Raw genomic sequence first — 23708 nt, forward strand, 5'->3', positions numbered from 1 at the left:
TATGTACACAGTCGTACATAAAATCTTGTTACTATTAGATAAATACTGTTGCTGCCTTACCTTTGGTCCACGGGGACCTGGAGGCCCTGGGGGACCCTGGAAGAAGACCCAAACAAGATCCTAATGAGCACTTTGCATCATAATACACTTCACAAATTAGTCTCTCCTCACCAGGACTCAGACATGTTAGCTTTAACTGGAGGAGACTGTCCAAAAACCTCACACACACACACACACACACACACACACACACACACACACACACACACACACACACACACACACACACACACACACACACACACCTTTGGTCCTTGGAAGCCACTGTTACCCGGCCATCCCATGTTTCCTGGAGGCCCCTGACAAAAATCAAGTGAAAGACAGGAGATGACAACAGAAAATGAAGTGAAAGTAAGATTCAGATAAGCTTTTGGGAAAAAAAAGAAATGTGTTGCAAATTCGATATGAATAACATTTGCAACAATCATTATCTGATCATGTCTCCCTAATCTGGATAATGTGTCTTACAAATATTCCGTTGATCCCTGGCGTGCCTGGATCTCCCTGTGGAGAGATGGTCAAAGATCCATGACATTAAGTCATAAATGTAATGTTATAAAGGCAGGATTTCTTCAGAACTGAGGTCACCCCTCACCCTGAAACGCTCCATGTACACACTCAGCTCTAGAGAGTCTCCCTTCTGTCCCTTCGTGCCTTGCTGCCCCTGAGAGATGACAGCAAAAACAAAGAGTAGAGGTCAGTTACGGGAACTCAAACACTGCTTTATAGAAATCATTATGCAGACTTGGAGTTGCACCTACAGGAAAACCAGGTGTGCCATTAAAGCCGGGTTGCCCTGCTGAGCCTGGTTCTCCATGTGTCCCATTACAGCCATCTGCACCTGGCTTTCCCCTGGGCCCAGCCTGTCCTGGGTGGCCCTGCAGAGCAAACGTCAAAATCACAACAGTCAGAGCTCAACACAACATACAGTGAGCTTCTATTACATTCACCCAGACCGATGGATGGACTTACAGGAATGCCATCATTTCCAGAAAACCCAGGAACGCCCGTCATTCCCTGTGGAGCAAGAGTCACACATTAAACAAGGAGACACACGAGACTGCAGTGACTTTTAACAATAAGACAAAAAAGAGAGGAATATTTTACCACGTGTCCTTTAGGACCTATGATGCCGCTACGGCCACGGTCACCTTTCTGCCCCTTTGGTCCTTGGATGCCTGGATCCCCTTGTCTGCCCGGAGGCCCCTGGCTGCCCTGTGGACCAAGAGGCCCAGGAGGACCCTGACATTGAGAGACAGAAAAAAAAAAAAAGAGTTAATCCACTTGAAGTCAAGGTGGAAAATATCTAAATAAACTGCCACAATGGCTTACAGTTTGGATCATTTACAAGAATCAATTATTATTTAATTTCTTTTCATTAGTTAATGTCAGGAGTTTAACAAACAGAGCTAACACTGGTGATGTCTGGGGTAACAACAAAATCAAACTTACCTGTTGAAAATAGAGAGGATGTGAAAATAGGACACATGTTATAAACAGTTTAGAACCAAAGCATCACAGCAATGCAACAAGAAACACGTCAAACCACAACCATTAAAAACAAAACCATTTCCCACATTTTCGCTTGGAAACTTCTGCTTGCATTTTCTGATTGGATCACGAGGGGGAGACAAACGCCTTTTCCTTTGTGCGGGGAGGTCCTCTCCCTCAGCTCTCTACATCCATCCCGTGGCCAAACAGGGTGCTTACACACGTCCGCTGTGAGAGAGCAGCTGGCAGATTAAACTGACTCAGAGTCAGGGACAGAGATGCCAAAGAAGCAACCAAACACACATGGCTCAATATATTGTTGTTTTAGATGTTCTTGTTTGCTGCCTGGAGACAACTGCCTGTCTCTTTATCCCTCTAAGATACACACACACACACACACACACACACACACACACACACACACACACACACACACACACACACACACACACAAAGATAGATAGATAGCTAAAGCCAGACTTGGCTGTAAAATGGAAAATGTGGCATTACTGAAAAAGAAAGACACTCAGACTTTAAAGGCAGAGTAAAGGGCTGTTTAAAGAGGACCTTTAATTGCTGTCTGTTTCAAACTGCAGACATCCTCCTTATCTGCAAGCTAAATATAACAATTTGATTATGATACTGAGAGCGATGAGAGATAGACAACAGGCAGGCAGATAGGAGGGAGGGAAAATGTGACTCTGGCAGTGGCAGAAGGAAGTTTCTGGTCTCCAAGCATCTGCTACATTTTTAAACATCTTGTCTTTATCTCCTAATAGAGAGAGTGATTTGCAGTGTGTCTGCAGACTTGGCAGTGAACTATGTGTCCTCTCTTCACCAGAATCGCTGCTGCGTGTCGACGAGGAGAACAGCAGGATACGGACAAACACACATCAGCAAAGAGTCATGAGTATTGGGGAGTTGATCAGTGCAGATGTGAAGGCAAGGAGCTTCAAACACAGACACAGGAGGGCAGAGAGCTGATGAGGGTTGGAGGGATGGAAACAGAATAATACGAGGAAGGCGCTTTTACGAGGGTCGACGTGAGGGCGATGACACCCTGGGAATTGGGTGTGTTTGTGTGGTCTGGGAGTTCAGGGGGTCAGTAAGTGATGACCTCAGGGGTCTGGGGGCTCCTGTGAGAACCAACAAACACAGTGATGGTGTTTGTCGCTGGACAGAAATTGCTCTGGGCCTTGTCATATGAGTCTTGAGCCAAGGGGTCTTGAAGGAATTAATAAAACTGCATGCAGCCTAAACAATGTCAGACAACAATTCAAACAAACTCAAAGACAAATCAGATGCAGATTGTGTGAGATAAAGCCTCGGCTGAGCTTCTGTAAAACTGATTGCTGGATGTGTGTGAACTCATACAAACGGCCTGCGTGTGTGTGTGTGATGTAGATTTTTACAGACGTGGCTTTTTGGAGGTGGTGGTGTGTGTTTTGTCTTTGCTTCATTCGTGACTATGAAGCTGCTCCTGTCACTCTTGTGAAAACAATTCAAACTCCATGTGACTATCATGCGTGGACTGAGCATTTAATCACAACATGTCCTGAAGCGATTCACTGCATTACTAAGAGCTTTTGAAACCACAGACAACTGAGATGAAACAGTGCCAGGCTGCAGGAGGCCTTTTAAGACAGCTTGAGCTACATGCTAACATCGGATGGCTACCATGCTCACAATGACAAAGCTAACATGCTGGGGTTTAGTCAGTGTAATGTTTGCCATGTTCAACATCTTAGACAGGCGTGGTAGCTTGCCAGTCATTTGCTAATCAGAACTAAACAAACAGCACAGCCTGACAGGAACGTGATGACTATTGGTATCATGGAGGAAAAGTCATTTTAGATTCATCCTCTGAGGATCATGAACGCCTGTACAAAGTTTCGACCCATGCAGCAGTTGTTGAGATATTTGAGTGTGGACAGGCCGACCAACTGAGCCACACAAGAGTGTGCCTAAAAATCATTAACATGCCACTAAAAGGCTGAACAAGCAGAAAACAGCAGTTCAGAGTTCAAATATCTGCAAGAAATCAGCATGTAAACATCTCTGACTGGTGAGAACATGCCATAATATCAATGCCCCACAAGAACTGTGTACTGACACAAACTGTATTACAGTACATCATGATATTACTGTGATTATTCCAGCAGCAGTACTGATGGCTGTTTGGTGTCTGTGTGTGTGTGTGTGTGTGTGTGTGTGTGTGTGTGTGTGTGTGTGTGTGTATACATCTCAGCAGCACAGTGACTCCCAGTCGTCTTTAACATTCGCTGTAGCTCCTTTGATTTTCCTTTCAATAACAATGAACAACATATTCACAATAAGAAACGTGCTCCTTCTTGTCAAGATTACAGATGAAGTTTACATCTGGAAGCAGACTGCCACCTGTTTCCTTTGCTCTGAAACCTCATGCTCACCATTGTTATGGTGGAAAAAAGCCCCTCTGGCATATGAAGTGAGGTGAACTCTACCAACACACCCTTACAGTTGTAAATCATCATCCTCATTAAAAGAATGCTGACTAATGTTCTGTCTGTCAAAGTATTTTGCTATAATTCACATGGAGGAGAGAAGTCAAACATACAGTGACAGAGGGGAGCAGTGAAGTGAGCTGGAATGGAGTGTCCTAATTTCTGAAACAAACTGTGTGTGCGTGTGTGTGTGTGTGTGTGTGTGTGTGTGTAAGCAAGTAAGTGCATAAGAGATCCTTGTCTAGAGCACTTGCACGGTACACTATGTGCACTGGTCTGTATCTTTCTGCATGGCTTAAACAGAGTGCTGATATTTATCAGTCTGCTTTCTGATAACGAGGGAGAAGTTTCTAAGTGCATATTTGTGTGTGTGTGTGTGTGTGTGTGTGTGTGTGTGTGTGTGTGTGTGTGTGTGTGTGTGAGCCCATGTATTACTCACGTTGTGGGGACAAAATACAGGCCCCCACAATTTAAATCATTACATTTTAGGGTGCAGACTGAGGATAGGGTTATGGGTTAGGTAAGGTTAGGTTAGGTTTAGTGTTATGAATAGGCAAATCATGGTTGTGGTTATGGTTATGGTTAGGGTTAGTGTTAGGGTAAGTCTCCAGGAAATGAATGTAAGGCTATGTAATGTCCCCACGAGTGATGAAAACCCACCTGTGTGTGTGTGTGTGTGTGTGTGTGTTAGGACCCTGGGAGTGGGGACATTTTGATGCCGGACCCTCAAAGGGCTGTTTGAGGTTTCAGACTTGGTTTTAACAGCTAGGCTATCGTTGAGATCTCAGTCCGCGGTCATGTTGTACTTTTCTTAATCATTATTCTTCCTGTTATTCCCTCTGTTCATAAACAGGTTGTGCAAAACATTAAAAGCAGCTGTCAGTATAATGCAGTCCACTGAAAAAACACTATAAACTACAACCTCATTGATGTTAAATTAACATCTCTCTGACAGTGTCAACCATAACTGAACACTGTCGTCTTTGTAGAGGTAGAATTTATAAGTGAGCTGTTGTACTGGATTACTTTAACATTTACAGGTGCCTCTAAAAAAGTGGCCACTGAGTGTAAAAATATAACATCAATGTTGTGGATTATACTAATGTAATTTAAATCAAGCAGACCTCATATGGCCTGACGTTTCATTAGCACTCTGGGCTTTCATTATTTCCCCTCGACATCTTCTCTTGACCCTCGTCTCTCTCCAGTCCTGCCTACTCTTTAATTGCCAATCTTCCACAGCTTCACTTCCTTCATACCTCTGTACTCCCCATTCTTATCTTCTCACACTACTTCCACCCAGCATTTCCTCCCCTCCTCTCCAAACTCTCAAGTGTTCTCACATCCCTTTGCATCCCTCCTTACCCTCCTCCTCCTGCCTGTATTCTTCTGCTTCCTGTCTCCGCCGGGCGGTTAGTGACCACATGCAAGCCTACAAACCAGCCAGTCACACACAATATGGGCAAATAACATAAGCAATGGCAAACAAGGCCATGGGAGCAAACATGAAAGGCACTGAAATGGTCTTGTAGCTACTGAACAAAAGGAAAAGAGAGAGAGACGAGTGGATGGATGGACGATCGAACTTAAACCATAAGATGGTCAGAAAGAGAAATACCTCTTTAACAGCTTAGAGTGCTAAAATACTGAAGGTACAAATGGAGAACCTGAAATCTAGATCAGAGAAAGTTGAAGGCTCTTGCATTCACGAAACGACACTGATCATACGAAATGCTCGTCTGTTTGGTCTGAGCTCCTCTCTGTCTTTGAAGCTGGGTCATGACTTCACCAGATTATGAAGCTCAGGCGGCGTGCTGCCCTCCGGCTCTTTTCTTTCTGTTACAGATGGCTCACATCATACCTTCAGCCTCCTGTCTCGTGAGCTTCATGATGGGATACGATGAGCCGTCAATCAGCTGTCGAATCTACTGAAGTCACAGGGGGAAGAGAAGGAAATGAGGCAGCAGAGGGTAGATCACAGCTGACCAGACGACTTAGCCCATGATTGAGTCTAGTTGGTTTTGTAGATAGGGAAGTCAAGTCCAGTTAATTTACTGCAGTGTACACGGCCCCCCAAAAAAGCAAAGAAGTCTTTAAAGTCTGCACAACATAAGACATCCTCAGTCCTTCAGCTTTAGGCTCCTCAGCTGTGAGGATTACTTGCTTTTCTTTGTCTTTTGTCATAGTTTACTGGTAATTTTATGCTTTTGTACTGTTGGTGGGACTGCAGACCTCATATTAAGTATAGTGAGTTTTCAATTATATGAACAGTTTTATTTTTCTCTTTAACCTTTCATCCTTTATCATTAACTGTAACCTGCCTTTCTCTGTGCTACCCAGCCCAAAACAAACACCCCTGCTTCATGTTATCTGCTCCAAAATTACCCAAACGTCTTTATCTGCATAGCCTGCTTTGATGAAATTATTATCAGTATTATCATTGCTGAATCAATAACATAACATCAAGAGGAAGCATGGAATCATGCCTGTACAGTTCGTGTGTTACAGCACCACACACATACACACACACATTACTCTCTCTCTCTCCCTCTCTCTCTCTCTCTCTCTCTGCGTGTGTGTGTGATGTGTGTTAATGTCAGGGAGTTAGGTTGGATCTGGGTGTAATTAGGTCATAAAGAAGTATGTGTAAACTCATTTTTACAGTGATGACAGTGAGTTTTCCAAATTATACAGTACTGGAATTTGAATGGCTTTCAAGGATGTGTTTCAGAGTTAATGATAGTAGTCACTTCCCTTTATAACATACCTTTAAGGGCTCAGCCTTTGATGATTTTAGCTTGGGATAAAATCATCAAACTTCACACAGTCAGATAAAAAAGGACTAAGAGATGGACAGGTGAATGAGAGGTGTGTGACTGAAGGAGATAAAAACAGACTGAGATGACAGGAGGATAGAAAAGTCTATAACTGGTACTAGAACACAGAGCGACTCTGATTATACACAAGAAATTATGTCTGACTAGAGGAACGGTTGTAAAAGAGCAATAAAATTAAACCAGCCCGTCTCACACTGGTCTGCCAACTGGTGTCTGCTCTTTATCCAATCACTTCTCACCTCATTTAAGGAACATTAACACACACACACACACACACACACACACACACACACACACACACACACACACACACACACACACACACACACACACACACACACACACACACACACACACAGACATTAGGTTTTCATTACTTTTGGGGACATTACATAGACTTCCATTCATTTCCTGGAGACTTCCTGTAACACTAACCTCAACCAAAGTCTTCACCCAAAAATTTAATGATTGAAATTATGGGGAACTGCATTTGGTCCCCACAAGTATTGCAAGCCCCCACAATGTGACTGTGAAAACAGATTTATGTTCGGCCAAAAATGGCTAAAATGTGGGATGATGGGATGCTGATAGTTCTTTCTGCAGAAAGAACAATAGACAAAATATGTGTGTGTGTGTGTGCGTGTGTGTGTGTGTGTGTGTGTGTGTGTGTGTGTGTGTGTGTGTGTGTGTGTGTGTGTGTGTGTGTACCAGCTCCATCTTTAGCAGCTGCAGGAATGTGCGAGGAGGATTTTGGACAGTCTCCTCCAGTTAAACCTGACATGTGTGAGTCCTGGTGAGGAGAGAGCTGGTACCCGCAGGACAGCAGAGCTTTACAGATGATTTGAACCAAACATCTACACCCAACAGTGCACAGAAAGCATTTTTTCTCATATACTATACTTCTCGTGGTAACAAGCCGTTAGGATTTGCCACCACACTGCAACGAAGGGGAATGGAATTTTCATTTTTTGTGCTCACAGCATTGAAAAATTCCATTTTAAATTTTTTTGTCTTCAAAGTTTTCATTTCCATTGGCAGACAGAAGTTCCAATAAAAACGGTTCACAGCGAATCAAATCACTGTGGAACCAAAATATAAATTAAAAATAAATCTAAATAAAAATGAATCTGAAGCTACTTGCATGGACCAGTAGGAAATGAGATGCAAATCTTGATTTTGCTGACCTCCAGTGGTTTAACATCTTACCCTGCTGCAGTGATGTATAAGTTCACCACAGGGTGTGTCAGTACACCTTGGCATCACTGCTGGGTGGGGTTTAAGGCATAGAAGAGCTCTCTTCTGACCACACCCATCATAAACTTAAAACTTTCAATCAAAGACGGCAGTAAAACTGGAACTGTGTAATGTTATTTTAAATGTTTATCAGCCTCAAATATGTAGCATATATTTAAACCATTTTTTGACAACACCAGTTCAGTTCACTGTCTGGAAGTGTGAGTGATTTCCTACTTTTATGACATATTTACATTTCCACTTCACTGCATTACTTCTGTAAACCTAAGCAAGTGCCTTCATGACGTCTGACCCATGTCAAGAGATCTCTGAGAAAACTCCTCCTCTTCACATTGTATAAAATGCAGTAACCATAATCTCTCTCTGTCCTCTCCCTCTGTGTGTACGTGGGTGTGTTTGCATTTCTCATTCCTAAATCACAGATCTATTAAAAGTCCCCCCGTCTGACACCATAAATTTCATCTGGACCCAGACTGTCCCCTGGGGTGGACGGTTTGGGAACGACCCGCTAAGAACAGGATGGGAACACACAGTCCACGGCACAAACCTCTGACCTCAGAGAGGAATAAAATAAATCAATAAACAAATGGCCGGAAGCTCCCTCTGTTATTCCATCTGTCTGTCTGGAAAAACTGGGAACTACAGAGGACATTTTGTAAATATCACAGTAATGAATATTGCTGTATTTAATATGAAGAATTAATGTAAAGAAATGGAAAGAGCAACTGGTAAACAGGGTCACTAGAGATAGGAGATATGGGGAAAATGGATAACATGTCTCAAAGGCAAACAAGATATTTCCTAGATACTGTGAATATACCACCTAGAATTAAAAATGTTGTCTTGCATCTCCATCCTCACACATAAATGCATGCACATATTAGCCGTTTTACAAACTGTCACTCACATATAAACTGTACTTCCATGCTTCTTCAACTCCACATTCACTCCGTTGCAAACAATGTTAATACCTAAAATCTCTTAAGGCTTGCCCTCCTGGTGCTTGTATATACTGTATCTCATCAGAAATAACTCTGGAATCTAAACAGAAGGGGTTGTGGTGAGGGAAGACTGATGCTGCGCAGCGTGAACATTATTCTGTGATGTTGTCAGTGTGGGACAGGCCACCGACAGCCTCATACATCCACAGAAACATCTACAGACCACAGTGGGTGCACTTGCATTCACACAACACTCTCTCATGTAAACTCCTCCTGGTGAAGTTGAAATCATGGCAAGTGTCTCTACGAGCTGCCGGATTTACACTGTGTGATGTTGAGGAAGGTGGATAAACCGAGACTGAGGAATGCTTGAGATGAATGCTTTGAACACGTGCTTTGAACGAAAACAGATAACTGCACACTTTTGGACTCTCTTTCCTCAAAGGCATTCATGGAGCTCCCATCAATGGCGATGCCTTCAATGCTTTCAAATATGAATGCCTCCATGAAAGGAAAGGAAACAGAAAAGAAAGAAATGGAGGAAACAAGGAAAGAAGAAATGAGGCCAGGAAGGCAAATTACAGCACATAAACAGTAAATGCCTGCCCTTTCTCTCAGACTCCCACAAAAGAGTTCAGACTCTGTGGTCGATTTGGTCCCACTGCTCTACAATGCAGCTCATATGTTTTTCTTGGATACATTTTTCTTGGACTCATTTCCTGAAGATCCGCATCCCTTCTACATGATGCCCAGAGGGGAAAATGGGGCTCAGCTCCCCTGGAGGGTTTGGGGAGATCAGGGGGTAGTGGAGAAGCTCGAGGGGCTCTGCTTGGAGGAGAAAGAGGGTTTAGAATAAATAAACATCTGTGGATGATGTTTAGATATCTATTAGAGTGTGTTTAGATCTCCTGGCTGAAGTCAGGGAGGTCAGCTTTCCGAATCCCGGCTGGAGGAAAACATCTGAATATCTTCTACGTGACCGTGGTGGATCAGAGCTGATTTAAGATGATATGTTGAGAGTTACAGAAAAAAGCAACAAGGCCATGCAGGCTACAGTGGAACAGCAGCATATCAGCAATGGTATCTGGTTAAGAATTATCTGTGAGAAACATCTAATTCCTTGTTGACATGAAGACAAATCTTGAGTCAGACCTTCATGATCTCTGTTGCAACAACAAGTTCCCCTGACTCATCTGCTCTAAAATTCTCATGTGCAAAGAGCAAAAGATGGAGTAGAGGGATGAAAACAGATGACATTCGGACAATCATGAGTTATTTCTTGTCACTTGCTTTGTTTTTCTGCTGCTCTTTGTTTAGCCGCTTTGGGAGCCGTTTACATTTGAATTAATGTGTTTAGACTGAGCTAATTTCTGCATGTGTCATTTCAACAGAACACGTGAACACGCATGTGCCAGAGATCTGACAGCATCCAGACCAGAGAGGACTGCTAATGACCAATGCTTGGACTGAAGTGCCTGTGTGTGAGTCTGCTTTTGTGTTGAGGGTGTGTGTTGAAGATCAAGACTCGAGGGGGGGATCCCAGCCTGAGAACAGAACAGCTCGGACCTCCAGCTATCCCAGGGGTCTCTGGGGCCCGACACCTGTGCTATTGCCTCACGTTAGAGGAATGAGACGTCTCAAGTCTGTGGTCCAAGCACATGTGTGTCTAAACAGGACACAGCTGCAGCCTGTGCGTATAATGTGTGTGTATGTGAGAAACAGTGAATATGGCGCACAGTCTCAAATGAGGTGTTGCCCTCAGCTCGGAGACCAACCACCTGTGTGCCTGTATCATGTGTCCACAAGTGCCTGAGTGTCTGTCTGCAATGAAGTCCATCATGGGTGTGTTGCCTCTATAATCCCACTGTTACATTTATCGCTGTGATTATAATGCCATTACAGCTTCCATACATCAGATCGCCCTGCACACAGTGACCTTCTGTTAATGAAAGTCCACCAAGGAAAATTCAATTTCCTCAGTGAAGTTGTTCTCTGACGTTGAACGTCACACCCTAGGGCATGAAGGTATGTAATGTATATTGTTTTATACAGTATGTGGAGTGTGACAGTGTGGGAGGCCACAGGAGTGATGATGAAGTGTGAGAAAGTTGGCTTATATTTCTTTTCTTTTACACATTTTTCATTGGGGTTTGTTAGTTTTACCCAAAACATTTTACAGTATTTTCTGCCATTTCAACATGCTGAGATTTAGCAGGTAGCCTAATGTTTACCATGTTCACCATTTTACTTTAGTTAGCATGCTAACATTTGCTAATTAGCATGAAACATGGAGCGTAGCTGAGACTGATGGCAATGTCGTTAGATTTTCAGGTCTTTTGTCATAAACCAAAGTACTGGACAGACTGAAATATTGACCTGATGAAAGTTGGACAAAATGTTAAGGAATCACCAAAGTATGTATAACTAATCCTGTGTAGGACATGAATGTCTGTACCACATTTCATGGCAATCCATTAAATACATGTTAAAATATTTCAATCTGGGTCAAAGCGATGGACCAACTGACCATCCCTAAACCCACACAGGTTAATCAATAATGAAAATAATTGTTAGCTGGAGCCATAAATATCTTTATGTGTATGGCACTTTTCAAAACATTCTTGCAAAATGGTTTACAAATGGGTAAAAAATGCAACAACACACAGCAATGGGAAAACCCAAGGATGGAAAAAGAGATTTATAGTTGAATACCCAGCTGTGATGTTGGCCCTGACTGACATGGCCTGCAGCCATTAACATTAGTGTCAGGGATACCCGTGCAATCCTCAAGATCTGCACCCACCGACCCATCCAGCTGGCCCACTCCACAGTCCAATTTTGCCAGTTTTTCCCATTTCCCACATGGGGATGCAACACCCACTGCCATTCCAGCTGCAGCACACATTCCTGGATAGTTTGCCAAGAAGCAGATCAGGGCAAAGGTCCATGCATGTATGTGCTTTACTGACTGAATTAGCAGCTTCTCAGGTGACTAATGTAAATTGTAAATTCAACTGTAAATTCACATTGACATTCTTAATTCCAGGAAGATGTAGAGGACATTGTTTCACCAAGACACTGTGCCATGGGAAAAATAATACACTTCAGTTAGATACTACAGAACATTTCCAAAATTACAAAATTACAGAGAGCTGAGCACAATGTGAGGCCTGATCCCTGCTCCATAAAAAAAAAGCCTGCAATGAAAAGATGTCTTTCTCAGAAAAGTGGAATAAATATGAGAGGACTTAGAGGAGATCTAATTGTTTCCTCTGCAGCCGGCCCCCGATGGAGGTTTCACAGCAGGGCCTGATGGGGAACACATGGTGTTGCTGTTGTGACCCACAACTCTTCACATTTTTCCTACAGCCCTCTTTGTCAGCCATAACGTTTCCTCACTGCTGTCTGCACATCAAATGCATACATCCCAGAGCATATACAGCATTAACATCTTATTTACCCAACTTCCTCATTGTGAGAACAGAGCAGACAGACTTGATTGAACACTTGATGTGTATCTGTACGTGCTTTTCAATGAGATGGAGGGGGAGATGGATTGAACTGGTAACAGAATGTGTCCACGGGAGAATAATGAGGAAACAGTTCCAGAAATGGGGGGAGGCTTCTTTTGAGACATAGAAGCAGCTCATTGCCATATTTCTCAGTGATCAGGGCTAAAGTATGCATAATTCAGAGTCTCATGTGGCAACAATCCACAATCCCAGCCACAACATGAAACAGAATATCTCAGGCTTATTGTAGTCGTGTTGATCTTTGTTCACTCTTTGTCCTTGGCTACACTCACACCATGTGCTCTGGCTGATGATAACACAGTCAGGCCACAGATGGTCACACAAGGCTACCTAAATACACATAAATTACTGGAGTACTGAATGACTCTACTGTCAGTTGTTAAGTCTAACTAATCTGGTGGTAACAACATCAAGGTCATTGACTGAAATTCGAGTATATAATGACAAAATCTAAATACACTGTATGCATCATTCCACCCACATATTCTGACTAAAGGAAAAAAAAGAAGCTGCACCGTTCCTCTTCTATTGTACAGCTACTCAGTCCTGGTATACGATAATCTTATTTAATTCTAACATAACCGTGTTTGGCTTACTTAAATTCTTGGACGACAGCTACATTTATGCCTTATTGTTCTTATTTTCACACAGAATGTTTCAAACTTAACAAGAAATGGCCTTTATAATGAGGACTAACATCTTGGTAATAGGGGTTGCTGGAGTGTAACCTTCAACAAAAATACAATAAAGAGCAGGACAGAGCAGCTAAAGTTAGCTTTAAACACAGCGGGGAAGTACTATATAGTGTTTAATGTAATCTGCAACCCCACAAAATGTAGTTAGCTAATGAAATGCTTATTGGCTTTGGAGGTAAAGCTGGGTTAAATTACTAATTTATGCTAGTAAGAAGGCCAGGCTAATGTGTGAAGCTTAACTAGAGCAGATGAAATACTGTTTAATTCATACAAAGCCTAATTTAAAAGAGATGACATTCAAAACTGTCCAATCCGAAACTGGACAGGTTCTCTGTGCCTACTTACGGTTGCTAAGCTATGATTGGACAACTGCTGTTGGAGGGAGGGGTTCACAGAAGGGTCAATATTATCTTCCATGACTGACATACTTTATAATTACTCCATCTTTAGTAATAGTATATGCCCATTTGTGTGTGCTCCTTTAGGTTTGTGAACGTGTGTGTGTCTTTTAAAAAGAGATGCTCCTTTGTCCACACCAACAATAGTCCTCTTGTTCCTAAACAGCACCCATCAACTTAAAATGTGAGAGTGAGCCTTTTATAGGCTCTTAAAGCCAGATCACAGCTGGGTGCAGCATGGCAGGTGAAACAGCTTTCACACTAACAGAAAAAAAGAATTTATTTTGACTGTAGAGGCGGACAAAGACGTCAGTGGAGAAATATTTAGAGATGGTTTAACTCTTTTTTCTCTAATAAGAATGGATCTGAAGAGTATCCATGATGTGAAAGGGGTCATTCATTGTGGTGAAGCCAAGGAGTAGAGAAAACAAACCTCATGAGGAATGTGTGAGGTGTGATTTAATAAGCTTGGTGAGAGTTTGGGTTTCTTCTAGGCATCACTTTGATGCTTCACTAATTTTTAACAAGTTCGCACAGTGGCTGAGATATCTTGAAAGTCTTAGGCTCATAGCAGCAGCTACCAGTGCAATGTCTTACCCGGTTTTGCCTGGTACATCATGTATTAGCAAATACAAACAGCTGGTTACTGTCTGTTTGTCTAAGCTGCTCTCCAGACATTTCCTACCGCTCCTCAGCTTTAGTTTTCACACAGGACAAAGCCAGCCTGTGATCCCCACGGAATTCCTCTTTCCAACAATCTTAGGAGGGGAAAATCCTCCCATCCTAAAGTTGTAGTGATAGCAGCAGGTTTTTGCTTCCCTCCCCTGTCGTCCAATCACACACACATGCACCACTTTTTCAGCATGGCTTCCACAGTTGGTAGTTCTTCCCTAACAGGCCCAGTCAAGGTCAGGGTCAGGAGAGAGGGACTGCAGGAGTGGATGAGGCCCCTGATTGCAGGGTTGGGTTGAGGGGCAGAATGAAAACTGCTATTACAAATCATGTCTTCTGCTGATATGTGAAACTACAACAGGCCCTTATTACAAACACAGTGTGCTTTCAGTGCCAGCAAACCAGTTCTCTATTTCTCCTGTCTGCTGTCAATAAGTGTCCATCACAGGAGATGAATCATGCTTGACGGAACTTACCGACCACTGATGAAAGTGCAGCTCTAATCACAGGAGTTAGAAAGAGTTCACTGTATACACACTATAGTGCAGAAGGAGACAGTTTAAGAGGGTTTGCAAAGGCCAAAATGTCCATTTGGCATGCACATCACTACTGTCTGGTGAAAATTTTGCATCTCCAAGTTGAAAAAAGTTTGCAGAGACTAAGAAAAGCATCTTTGCTTCACTGTGAATGTCATACATTTTTGAGTTTTATGATTTGCTTTGAAAAGGTTTTATATGCCGAGGGGTTGTAAAATATCCTCAGTGCCAGAACCTGAGAACCACCAGTGCAGGGCTTCCACCCTTCAGTGAAAATACATTCACTTTGATCTTTTCTGAATATACAGCATTCCTCTCTTTGGTGTTATCCTGTCCCTGAGCAGACAGGAAAGTCCATGATAGTCATGGGTACTGGATTCTGAATGTAGGTATGGGCTTGTTTTCATGGAACAAGGAAATCTTGGTCATTTATAGCCACATCCAAACACAGAGACGATCTTGTTCCCACAAAAACAGAGACCGTCTATATTAAAAAAAGATCAGTGGACTGTCATTGTGCTCAGCTTCCTGAGATGTGTGTCATTTCCTGTTCTACATCAGCTGTGATGGCTTTTCCCATGGTGGAAAGGACAGCATCACTCCATCTGCATAGTGTCTGTCACCGTTCCCTACCACGTCCACTGTTTGTCTCTGTTTCTCTGTCCGTTTTCTTTATCTCTCCATGTCCACTGTATAGGATGAGAAGAGACAGTGAGCTCATGCAGATGGACACTAATGGTCTTTAAGGCAAAGTTTCTTTTTCTCTATTAAGCCAAGCACCACTCCCTGTTTCTGAGAACTGAGGATGGAAAGACTCCCAGCACAAAAGACAGCATTGATCTGCGAAACATGTTTTCTGGTGAAGACGCAGGGTGCCTTGTGTTCTGTCTCTCATGCTGCCCTGGTTTTTCATGCTTCAGAGACCACAAACTGCTCTGTTTTACACCACCTCACTAACAGGAGCTGGAACTCTTATCATTTCATTTCACCACACTTTACTGCCAACCCATGTCTTGTGAACTACTTCAAATGCTTTGTGTGCCTAATTTATTTTCTAGTTAGTCCATTTTGGTGCATTTGTTCTCCTTTTTACTACCAATCTCAGGAGTTTAATCCACTAATGATGCAAAAGAACAATGAAGACTTTTGGAAGTGTGCTCCGCTTGATATTTTCCTGCACGCCTGCATACACTCTCTGCCAGGGGAGTGGGTGGTAAGACTCAGCTTGCCAAATGCTCTCCCCCCTGAAGCAGAAAATCCATGAAATTCATATATTTAGTCCCTATGAAACAAGTCACTTCATTATTTCCCTTCTTCTCTCTCTCTCACGCTCTCTGTCTGTCTCTCGTCTCTGTCTGGATTTATGTCCACACTCGACATCTCGCTTTCTCTATCGTGGTCACTGTTTGATAAAATGCAGCATGAGAATTCTGGCATTCATTCATGAAGTAACCTCATGTGACCCCCCTTTCTGCCAAAATATAACATAATGCCAACTTTTTTAAGTAGTTCCGCAGGGAACAGTCCTGGATCCTTCTGCTTCATCCTCTACACTGCAGATTTCATGCACATTCAGCTAAATGGCACCTGTAAAAGCTCTCTGATTGTCAGCCTCGTCAGCCTTGCGAGTACAGAAAACTGAACCTGGCTTTGTGGATTGGTGCCAGAGGAACCGCCTCCAGATCAATGTGGGGAAAACCGAGGAACTGGTATTGGAGCACTCACACCAAGATGTTGACATGACTACAGCCACCATTTACCTATTAACAACCATCACCTAAAAACCACAGCTGTCTCACATCTCAGCCAATCCAGACAGCTGCGGGATCAGTTTGACCCATTCAGTGAAGCACTCATCACTATGACTCTCCTCAGGGGAAAGATTTGGAGGGAGACCGACGTAAAGCAAGAGAGACAGAGGGATGAAAACATCTGTGAGAACCCATCTTGGTTTCCATTATATTCACAAACAAGTACATCAGTTGGGTAATGCATATAAAGGAACAAATTCAAACAAATGATGTAGAAGACTCTCAGGCTTTGGGAAATTTACAGCTTTAATATGTACACGGTAACTCACAGACCACAAGTGACGCCTGGCTTCTTGGAAAATAGAATCTTATCTTTCAGTAACAAAACTTTTAAGAGCTAAATCAGTGTGTGTGAGAAGTGTTCCTCTTCAGCAGACCAGCTGTGTGAAGGACGTACGCATGTATGTTTTCTATTTTATCTTATTTTCATAGACAACAGCAAATGATGCCAAGGTTTACCTGCTGAACGAAAGCTCTTCACTCTCTTAGCACTGTCATTATCACATAGTCACAGAACAATCAAAATCCTTTCCTGCAACTGACGAAGAGGAAGAGTGAGAGAAGGAGGAGAAGGAGGAGGAGGAGGAGGAGGAGAAAGGTAGTCTGCTGACCCTGTCAACAGACCTTTGCATCCATCACATGTGGAATGTGGAACTTCCTCTCTCTGCGCCTCCTTACAGGCTTTCCTGTATCCACAGAGAGCGTGCAGGGCAAAGGTCAGACCTACTGTAAAGTTGGTCTGATAAATTCCCAGTGCATGCCAAAGTACAGTTGCTGGCCCATTCCTTTCTTCACCTCTGCATTTCTTCATAATGCCTCCCTCAGGAGCTGCTCTTATTGGTAGGCGGGGAGTTTTATAAGAGTTCATTTCAGTCCTTGAGTTCACCACATCTACGCAGCTATGAGCACTCTTTCACAAGACAAGAGAAACAAAGGAAACAAAGGGAACCTGCCATGTTATGCTTTGGAAAGTTTGCCTTTGAAACTATAGATTAAGAATGTATATGATGTTCTGTAAACCCCTTATTACTGTTTTTTGGTGGAATGAAGCGCCACATTTCTGAACCTCAACATACTCACAGGGAGGCGGTCGGGGTGGATGATGGGGGCATTTGCTTTTGTAAATTAGTAACATATATAAATGTAATTTCTATACGAGGATTGTTTTAACAACTGATGATGACTTCTTATCAGATATAATGCCTTAATTTATCTCCTGGGTCGTTTAGTATGCAGACATTTGCAAAAATGAGTTTTCAGCAAACATTAAGTAACATACGTGACATTTACATGCTCAGGTAAGGAAACTGTTGGATTCATCAAACAAGAATGGACAGGAAAAGACAAATACTGATAATGAAACAAATTTCTGACCTTGTGGAACAAATCAAATAAATAACATGACAATAAATGAAAAACTGGACCTTCAGGCAGGTATAACAGACTTGGAAGCATAACTACAGTAACTGAGTCTTTGCTGGAAGTTAACCCTCCTCCAGTTCTTCTTCAGATGCTCTTCCCTGCTCGACCTACAGGCACAGTGCAGTAATGCAGCGATGCTAAGTGTGGTGTTTATGCCACCTCCTCTACAAGCTTGCATGAGCTAAGATTCGCCAGAAACCCACTTCTGTACGTCCCCATTCAAATCTGTTTATTTTCACTCCTCAACACGTATGTCCACATGTTGTGGAAAGCAGGCGTTGGCTGTCTGATGCCTAAAGCGGACCGTTACGGATGTGGACTCCCCAATCCAACGATCAGAAAGCTATTTGATGATCAAGGCAGCACGTGTCTGAAGCAGAAAGCCTTTAGTCATGCAGAACCTCGGTCACTCACTCTGAGCTTGTTATCGCAATATGTTTAGTCTATGTCTGTCTCGCTGGTCCCTCTCTTCTCTTTCTGTCTTTTATTCCTCTCACTAATGCGTTACACACACTCCCTCCACTCTGACCTCTTTTACAGAAGTTAACGGTATGAGTTTCATCACTTCAACTGTATGAACATGTGATAAGTATGTCTAACTAATGAGTTTCAACAGTCTACCATATGGCAGCGTCAGACTCAAACATTCACGTGATCCGACATATTCACATTGCATTGTTGTGATACTTTAATGTCCTTCAAGAAGACTTTAGGCCACAATCACACATGATGTTGCTATGAGTTTAGTTTCATCAGGTTAATGTGGGGCAACAAGGGGTAAAAATAAAATAAAATAAACCAGGATGGATGCTCTCCTATAATTCTTACTGTCAACAAAAGACCGAAGCCAACTGCGCATTAGTCCCTCTCTAAACACTTTCAGACTTCCAAACCCTGAATGTGGCTCTCCGCCTTCAAGCCCATTTGTTCCAACAAATGATGTGGATATTTAAAAATGGGTCAGACATGATGTTTAATTTAAAAAAAAAAAAAAAAAGCCTGCGTAATTTCTGAAACCAACAGGGATCTGGCACTTTTTAGCAAACATTTCTCACACGGGAATAAATCTAGAATTTGTTAGGGACTATTTTCAGCCGTGGATGAATAAACATTCGATGCACTTGTGAGTATTCGCAGCAACTTGGACGATATTTGCAAGAAGGATCACTTCATTATTGATCTTAGTCTCTTTATGGGATTTGCTGACATTATGAAACATATAGAATAACACGGCCTTTATCCTTTAAAGATGAGGATGTGGGGCCATTTTTAATATGCAATATAGCATAGGGAGACTAAAAGAAGCAATTAGATTTACTCCAGGCTCTGCTAATTATTTTTCCATTAGCACACTGTGCAGTGTGAGAAAGCCTGACATTATGTAAATCTTGAAGCACTAAAGTGTGAGCTAGTTAGGAGGAAGGTATGCACTGTTGGCAACCAAGTTAATGACAGCCTCATATGTGATCGTGGCCTTATTTGGTATTCAGACTGAAAACCAAGAGCTAGAGCTGGTCAACACAGAGGTTACAGAAAGGGACAGAGACGGGTGTTTGGAACAGTAGTTGCTGTAAGGGACAGTAAGGGACTTACCCTGGCACCCTTCTCTGGAAAACATTTACATCCTCCGCTGCAGTCTCTTCCTCCGCATTCGCCGCTGTGCTTCTTCCCACCCTGTCAGAAACGACAACAGACAACATGAAGGTTAGAGCAGGACTATTGTAGGACGGGGTATACATGGCACAGAGAGGAAACTGCAACATTTTGCATTTTCATTTGCATAAACACAACAGCGTCCATGTGCCGTTGCCTGCTTTGTGCACTGGATGGGACACAGTGTGGGGTAAATTGTTGTGTACTGTAGGTGTGACCGGCTGTGTTTGTGTACACTGTGGTTTCTCAGCACACTTGTTTATGCCTGCGGCTCTGTTGCATGAGTCTGGAAGATTGCTGCTGTGTTGTCTGCGCTGTGTTGTGTATATTGGTCTGGTGTGCAGAAAGGATGCCTTGGATGTGGCTCAAATGACTCATAATGGACACATAATGGATACCCATGTGTTCATGAAAATCCTATTCATCAGATAGGCTGGGTCCCACCACTGACAGGGACAATTTGTCTTTGGATGTCTGCATACCAACAAAACCACCCACCATCACTAGCCGATCTGTGCTAGACATGACACAAGCACACAGAGCCAGTCAGGGGTCAGTGTGGACATGACATGATCAAAGAAAGAAGTCACACAAACGGGGTTTCCCAACCCACAGGTCAGAGGTGTCGAGACCTGAAGCTAGTTGAGATAGCTGGAGACATTAATTAAGACAGGATGGAGCCTTGGAGAACTTTTGTGTTTCTGCCGTGTTTCCAATGAAAATCACGTGTGAAATCCCGGCTGAACTCTTTGCCTTTCAGATGTTGTGCCACAACCACATTTCTTACTCATCAGAAGCAGAAGCAAAACAATTAAAAGCACTTACAAAACTGTAGACACAACAAAACATATTGGCTGCCACACCTTCACCCGCAGTGCTGCAAAACAGACACACATCCAGATATTAGCTCAAATTCATTGCTGGAATTAAGGTTCCAGATGCTCTTTTAATAGATCTGTGGGTTAATCAGTAACTGTTTGGACCCTCCGGCAATGTTTCCATGCATGTTTAAATACATGAGTGGAAACAAAGCTTTTGCAAAGTTTACAATGTTCTGTTGAACTTTTCACAATAGTGCCTAAGACTGAATACTAATGAAACACACACACATACACACTGCAGACAGCGTTTATTCAACTCCAAGTCTCCTAAGTTTAAGAAAAGCCCTTCAGTGGCTTTTGAATTAGCATATATGAGTAAACCTCTGACTACAGGCATGCAGAGAGGTTCCATGGTGCTGGTTATGACGTCTTTCCCTTGTGTCTGCCTACATTTTCCACCTACACAGCCATACCATAGCCTGCTTAGGCAGCAAATGCCTTAATACCCTCCTCTCTCTATTGTTTAAAAAAAAAAAAAAAAAAAAAAAATTTGAAGCGGCCACTTTATGCCCACAGTGGCGACAAAACGGCAGATCAAGAATCAGAATGCTTCTCCCTCCTCACTTTGACAGCAGATCCCAGCGGTCTCTCTCCCTCACAATGGCCACATTGAGACCCTCCTCACACACAAAGACCTTCTTTTACTATAGAGACGCCGTTCTTTAATGATCCCCTATCTCCACAACACAAAAGACCTTCTTCCCCTCCCTTATGGAATGCACAAGGCTGAATTTCTTTCTAACTCTCAGTGGATCTGAGGGGTTCCTTTCAAGCCACGGTTTGATATAGCTAAGACATGCTGTGATGGGTTTAATCTAGCCTGCACGCTATGATGGCAAATTCACTCTGTCCACAAACACCACTCTTTACTTATACCCCTAATTCTGAACTGATAAGTCGAAAGAGTAAATCTAAACCAAGTCTCCTCTGTGGGATGAATACCTCCACAGTATTTTTAGTTTGGGGAGGAGGGACGGAAAGAGAAGGTCATATCATCCCAATAAGGATGTAACACAGTCACGCCATGACCTTTCTGCACATTAAGGTGGACGTCCAAAACACAGACAATAGACTGCGTCATCTCCGTGCAGACTCACAAAGGAATGGCTCCCATTAAGGGAATTACACATTATGGAGCAATGCACCACCAATTCAACTTCACAGTTTACAGGCTCAACATAGCTGATGGCTTTTTCAGCAGAGGACAATAGGACTGAGCTGCTGTATCCTGTTTTTTCTCCACCCACTGTCACAATGTTTTCGACAAAGTCTCCTTACAGCACACCTTGAGAACAAACTGGATGACAGACGTTGCTGATTTTTTTTTGGCATTAGTACAACAATATTCTAAAGAGTACAACAATATCTATCAAGATAAAAAGGTCAAATTTGGTGCTGTAAGCATGAAGTCACTATCCGCTATCATGGAGTGGACAGTTTCTGTCATCTTGAGTCACCAGCGATACAGGGTTTACAGCACTTTATTGAATCATATGTGTTTATTTGCCTTCTCTAATGAGCTCACAAGGACATAAATAATCAACAGCATTAACAGTATAGACTGCAACTGGACCCGTTATGTCATTGAAAGAGTTCTCCACCTAGTTAGCGTTGCTCTGCTGGCACAATGTCGGACACGAGACATCGCCTTTTTTATCCCATGCGTTCCTCTTCCTTGTCAAACTCTGGCACTCCACCACTGACTTCATGCTAGCGCAGCTAACAGATTTCCTTTTCAGACTTGTTGTCTTCAGCCCCATCCGACACTGACTCAAGTGATATCACTTGAAGCAATTTATCAGACTTCAAGCACATTGGAGCCACACTGTCATGGTGATTTATTTCACTCAGAGAAAAGGTCAAGCTTAGCACCTTTGTAAACAAACTACAATCTGACTGAATCAGTAGGCTGGTAGTAAAGCTGCCAGTCGAATTCATTGAACAAACAACTGGACTAAGTTCACTTGAAAAGGTGGATCTTGAAAACAAAGCAAACCAACAATGGGATATTGTGATAAGTGATTCAATCATGAATTCAAAGCGAAACTACTATTAAATCTGTCTGCTGATGAAATAACGACGCACATGCATAAAGTCTGGACCAAGTGAACAAAACTACAGGTGTAACAGTCACCTTAGGGTATGTTCAGACAGGATTTTTAACCGTCTACCATATTAAATCAAGAGCTACAGACCCAGTAGTTGCCAACAAACTGCATAATGCGACAAGTGAAACAGATGAATCTAGACCACCTAAACACCACAGCGTGAGGTCCTGCAGACTATTACCATAAATCTGACACGTCACAGTCTCAACATTCAGCCCAAATACTACACCAGACTCAACATTTCATCTGTGAACCAAAGAGACTTGTAAAGACGCAGAGGATACATTGCTAGGGGTCTGCTGCTGGATATTAATTTCCATCGCAGACGCACAGATGAGCTGATGTCATCCTGCAGCATCTCACATTTTCATATAAAGAAGACATTAATAATATCTCCAAAGTCCAGAAAGGTTTTAAGAGCATAAAAGAGAACTTATTCTTGTGTATTTGCTCCCAGAACTGTCAGACAGCAGTATATATGACTTGAAACAATGGCCATGAAGGTCAGTTCCTCAGATGTGCTGCGATTGTTCATCTGTGGCTTCTCGTTTACAGTACGGCTCTCCACTGTTGATCATCCTTTATGTCCTGTGAACTAACTTCCGTGATCTGGGGGTTCCTCTGCGATCATCTGCTCTACTTCAAAACTGCAGTGACGAACACAGACGTAAACATGGTTTCCAAACCTGCCCACTGCTTTCCATACAGTATATAAATTAACCCGTGCATATATGTATACCACTCAGGTCACACAAGCAAGAACAAATAAAGCTTTTAGCTTCGACAGATTAGAATAATAGGCCCAGCCTGTCCCAGTAGCAACATGCTGTTTTCCAGGGCTAACATGGTGACTCCTGAGCCAAAACAATTCCTATTCTTCTCTTGCCAAGTTCCTCAGTTTTGAAGTGTGTGTACATGAGTTTATCCATCACT

At 42.7% G+C, this 23708-nt stretch overlaps 1 protein-coding gene across 1 annotated transcript in view; it reads right to left on the reverse strand.

Annotated features, from left to right (window-relative positions):
• Positions 1 to 23708, reverse strand: part of col4a2 (collagen, type IV, alpha 2) — a 57555-nt gene that overhangs the window by 17149 nt on the left and 16698 nt on the right. Inside the window, exons 4-11 of the mRNA XM_070975389.1 lie at positions 19727 to 19807; positions 1168 to 1302; positions 1033 to 1077; positions 822 to 938; positions 656 to 724; positions 529 to 564; positions 306 to 359; positions 61 to 96 (exon numbers count right to left, since the gene is read on the reverse strand). Coding sequence (XP_070831490.1) covers positions 61 to 96; positions 306 to 359; positions 529 to 564; positions 656 to 724; positions 822 to 938; positions 1033 to 1077; positions 1168 to 1302; positions 19727 to 19807 — 573 coding nt within the window. The remainder of the gene's footprint in view (positions 1 to 60; positions 97 to 305; positions 360 to 528; positions 565 to 655; positions 725 to 821; positions 939 to 1032; positions 1078 to 1167; positions 1303 to 19726; positions 19808 to 23708) is intronic.

Source organism: Chaetodon trifascialis, chromosome 12, assembly GCF_039877785.1.
Source record: "Chaetodon trifascialis isolate fChaTrf1 chromosome 12, fChaTrf1.hap1, whole genome shotgun sequence".
Classification (NCBI taxonomy): Eukaryota; Metazoa; Chordata; class Actinopteri; order Chaetodontiformes; family Chaetodontidae; genus Chaetodon; species Chaetodon trifascialis.